Source organism: Dromaius novaehollandiae, chromosome 3 (genome assembly GCF_036370855.1).
Source record: "Dromaius novaehollandiae isolate bDroNov1 chromosome 3, bDroNov1.hap1, whole genome shotgun sequence".
NCBI classification, from domain to species: Eukaryota; Metazoa; Chordata; class Aves; order Casuariiformes; family Dromaiidae; genus Dromaius; species Dromaius novaehollandiae.
Window position 1 is genome coordinate 75,332,189 of NC_088100.1, and position 1,608 is coordinate 75,333,796.

Genomic DNA, 1,608 nt, shown 5'->3' on the forward strand with positions numbered 1-1,608 from the left:
AGAGTAATTCCAGCTGGGTTTCATCTAGCACTAGTATATCAAAGCTGGTTTTCCTTTTGCTAGGGCTTTCAGATATGAAAAGAAAAATGGGGTCCACAAAACAGAAAGAAAAAGGGGAGAGGAGGAGCACACAATGTTCACAGTGTATTTTTATACATATTTACAGAAGGAAGAGCTGTGTTATCCAAACTTGAGCTTTCCCCATGGATGAGTCAAACATAACGTTTCATCCCAGTGAAGGCCCAGAGAACATCTCAATGCACAGAAACATTTCTACACAGGAAATGGTCTGGGAGATATTGACCCCACTTTGGGTAATTATGATCATCTCCTTCCTGGGTTTTTGTGAAAATGGAATTGTCCTCTGGTGCCTCTGCTTCCAGATCAAAAGAAACCCCTTCACTGTGTACATCACACATCTGTCCATTGCTGATATCTCCTTACTGCTTTGTACGTTTATTCTGTCAGTTGAGTACATTGCTGGTTTTGGATTCTCATATGGTGTTTACTATTATATAACCACCACACTATCTATTGTCTTCCTTCTTGGATATAATACTGGTCTCTATCTCCTGACAGCCATCAGTATTGAGAGGTGTCTGTCTATTGTTTACCCCATCTGGTACCGATGCCACCGGTCACAGCACCAATCCGCAATTGTATGTGCAGTTCTGTGGACTCTGTCTTTTTTGATGACGGTAGCTGAACACTTAACATGCAAAGATGATTTAACAAATGAACAATTTGATGATGCCAACCATTGCCAAGCAGTGCTCATCTTCACATGGATCTTGACTTTCATGATCTTCATTCCCCTTATGATTCTGTCCAGCCTGATCCTGGTTATTAGGATTCATCGTAACTCCTTGAGACCTCATTCGTCAAAGCTCTACATCATCATTGTGGCCACAATCATTGTCTTCCTCATTTTTGCCATGCCTATGAGGCTGTTGTATCTTCTGAATTATCACCACCGGTCGTCTTTGCTCAGCCAGCAGAACCACGTCACCATTGTTCTCTCCACCGTTAACAGCAGCATCAACCCCCTTGTTTACTTCTTTGTAGGAAGCAGCAAGAAGAAGAGGTTCAAAGAGAGTCTCAAAGTGGTTCTTAGTAGAGCACTTGCTGACGGGTTGCGGCCAAGAAGCCAGGAAGTTGGCACCAGCTTGGATATAGCTGAAACAATTTTCTAAAGCTTAAGGACAAAACTCTAGGGGCAAATAATTGGACCTGCAAGATTTAATAAACTGCTGCAAAACCAAAAGATTATTTTTCTTCCATAGAATGTAAAAGGCAGTGGTGAAATGGTACTGCTATCTTTGGTGGTTGAGCAATGGAAAAATATGGACTAGAATAAAGATAACTTTTATTTGTATTTTCTTAATTATTCAAGCACATGCTACATCCTGATGTGGCTATGTCAGTCATGGATACCACAGTGGAAAAGAGACAGGCCAACAGAGAATATAAAAAAAAGGACACAGAATTATGTTATAAATAGTGTGACCTTTATACGAGCTCTGAGCACCCATAAATGCTATTGAAGTCATCAGGGCCTGTATTTGCATTTTTAAACGTCAAGCCCACTAAACACAGGATTCACGTTAG

General features: G+C 40.9%; 1 protein-coding gene across 1 annotated transcript; it reads left to right on the top strand.

Annotated features, from left to right (window-relative positions):
• The first annotated feature begins 203 nt into the window (after positions 1-203).
• MAS1 (MAS1 proto-oncogene, G protein-coupled receptor) lies at positions 204-1,193 on the top strand. Its single transcript, XM_026109893.1, has one exon. It carries the CDS (start codon positions 204-206, stop codon positions 1,191-1,193), a length of 990 nt encoding a protein of 329 aa, XP_025965678.1.
• Positions 1,194-1,608: the final 415 nt, after the last annotated feature.